The sequence below is a fragment of the Antrostomus carolinensis genome, unplaced genomic scaffold, assembly GCF_000700745.2.
Source record: "Antrostomus carolinensis isolate BGI_N321 unplaced genomic scaffold, ASM70074v2 scaffold37432, whole genome shotgun sequence".
Lineage (NCBI taxonomy): Eukaryota > Metazoa > Chordata > Aves > Caprimulgiformes > Caprimulgidae > Antrostomus > Antrostomus carolinensis.
This window is the reverse complement of record NW_010298241.1, coordinates 1,317-1,973: the sequence shown is the minus strand read 5'-3', so window position 1 is coordinate 1,973 and position 657 is coordinate 1,317. Positions and strand designations below refer to the sequence as shown.

The window sequence follows — 657 nt, the reverse complement described above, 5'->3', positions numbered from 1 at the left end:
GACATCCCTGCCCTGGGGACAGGGGCTCTGGGACATCCCTGCCCCCAGATTGACGCTCCCCGTCCCCCAGCCAACGCGCTCACCTTGCAGGTGTGCCGCCCGAGCCTGGCACCATGAACACACCACCGGTCACGCCTGGGGAGCTGCTGTGTCTGGGCTCCAGCCTCGCCTTCTCCGGCCTCTTCTACTACCTGTACAGGAAGAAAGCCAGAGTCGTGGCGAGCATACAGGTAGCTGTGTCCCTCAGATGCTCTCTCCTGCCCACTGTCCCTTCCCCACTGCCCTACACTGCCCAGCGCAGAGCCTTTGATTTGGGTGCACCTTGCTGATGGCTGCAGCCTGCTGCATCCTCTGCCAGCGTCACGATGCTCGGGACTAAGCAGGTCACATCCTGCCAGAGATCCCTACAAAGCCAAGCATGACCCACCCTCTGCCTGCCAGCCCATCTACCCCCATGTTCATGCTCAATCCCTGTTCTTCCAGGATGCCCCAAAGCTCCAGGTTGATGATGATTTACCAGCACTGGTGTCTGCAGCTGATGGGAGGTGCCTGCCTTACATTGCCCTGGAAGGTAAGGACACCGTGTGGCCCCACACCAGGGACAGGGGCCGGGCTTTCCTCCTTGGGCTGTGATCTGTCCCTTGGTCCTTAGGCATT

At 60.9% G+C, this 657-nt stretch overlaps 1 protein-coding gene across 1 annotated transcript in view; it reads left to right on the top strand.

Moving 5' to 3' along the window:
• Positions 1–90: 90 nt before the first annotated feature.
• LOC104520646 (mitochondrial ubiquitin ligase activator of nfkb 1-A) overlaps positions 91–657 on the top strand; it is a gene marked incomplete at both ends in the record, with an annotated part of 1,305 nt that continues 738 nt past the window's right edge. Inside the window, 2 exons of the mRNA XM_029083596.1 lie at positions 91–230; positions 484–612. Coding sequence (XP_028939429.1) covers positions 91–230; positions 484–612 — 269 coding nt within the window. The remainder of the gene's footprint in view (positions 231–483; positions 613–657) is intronic.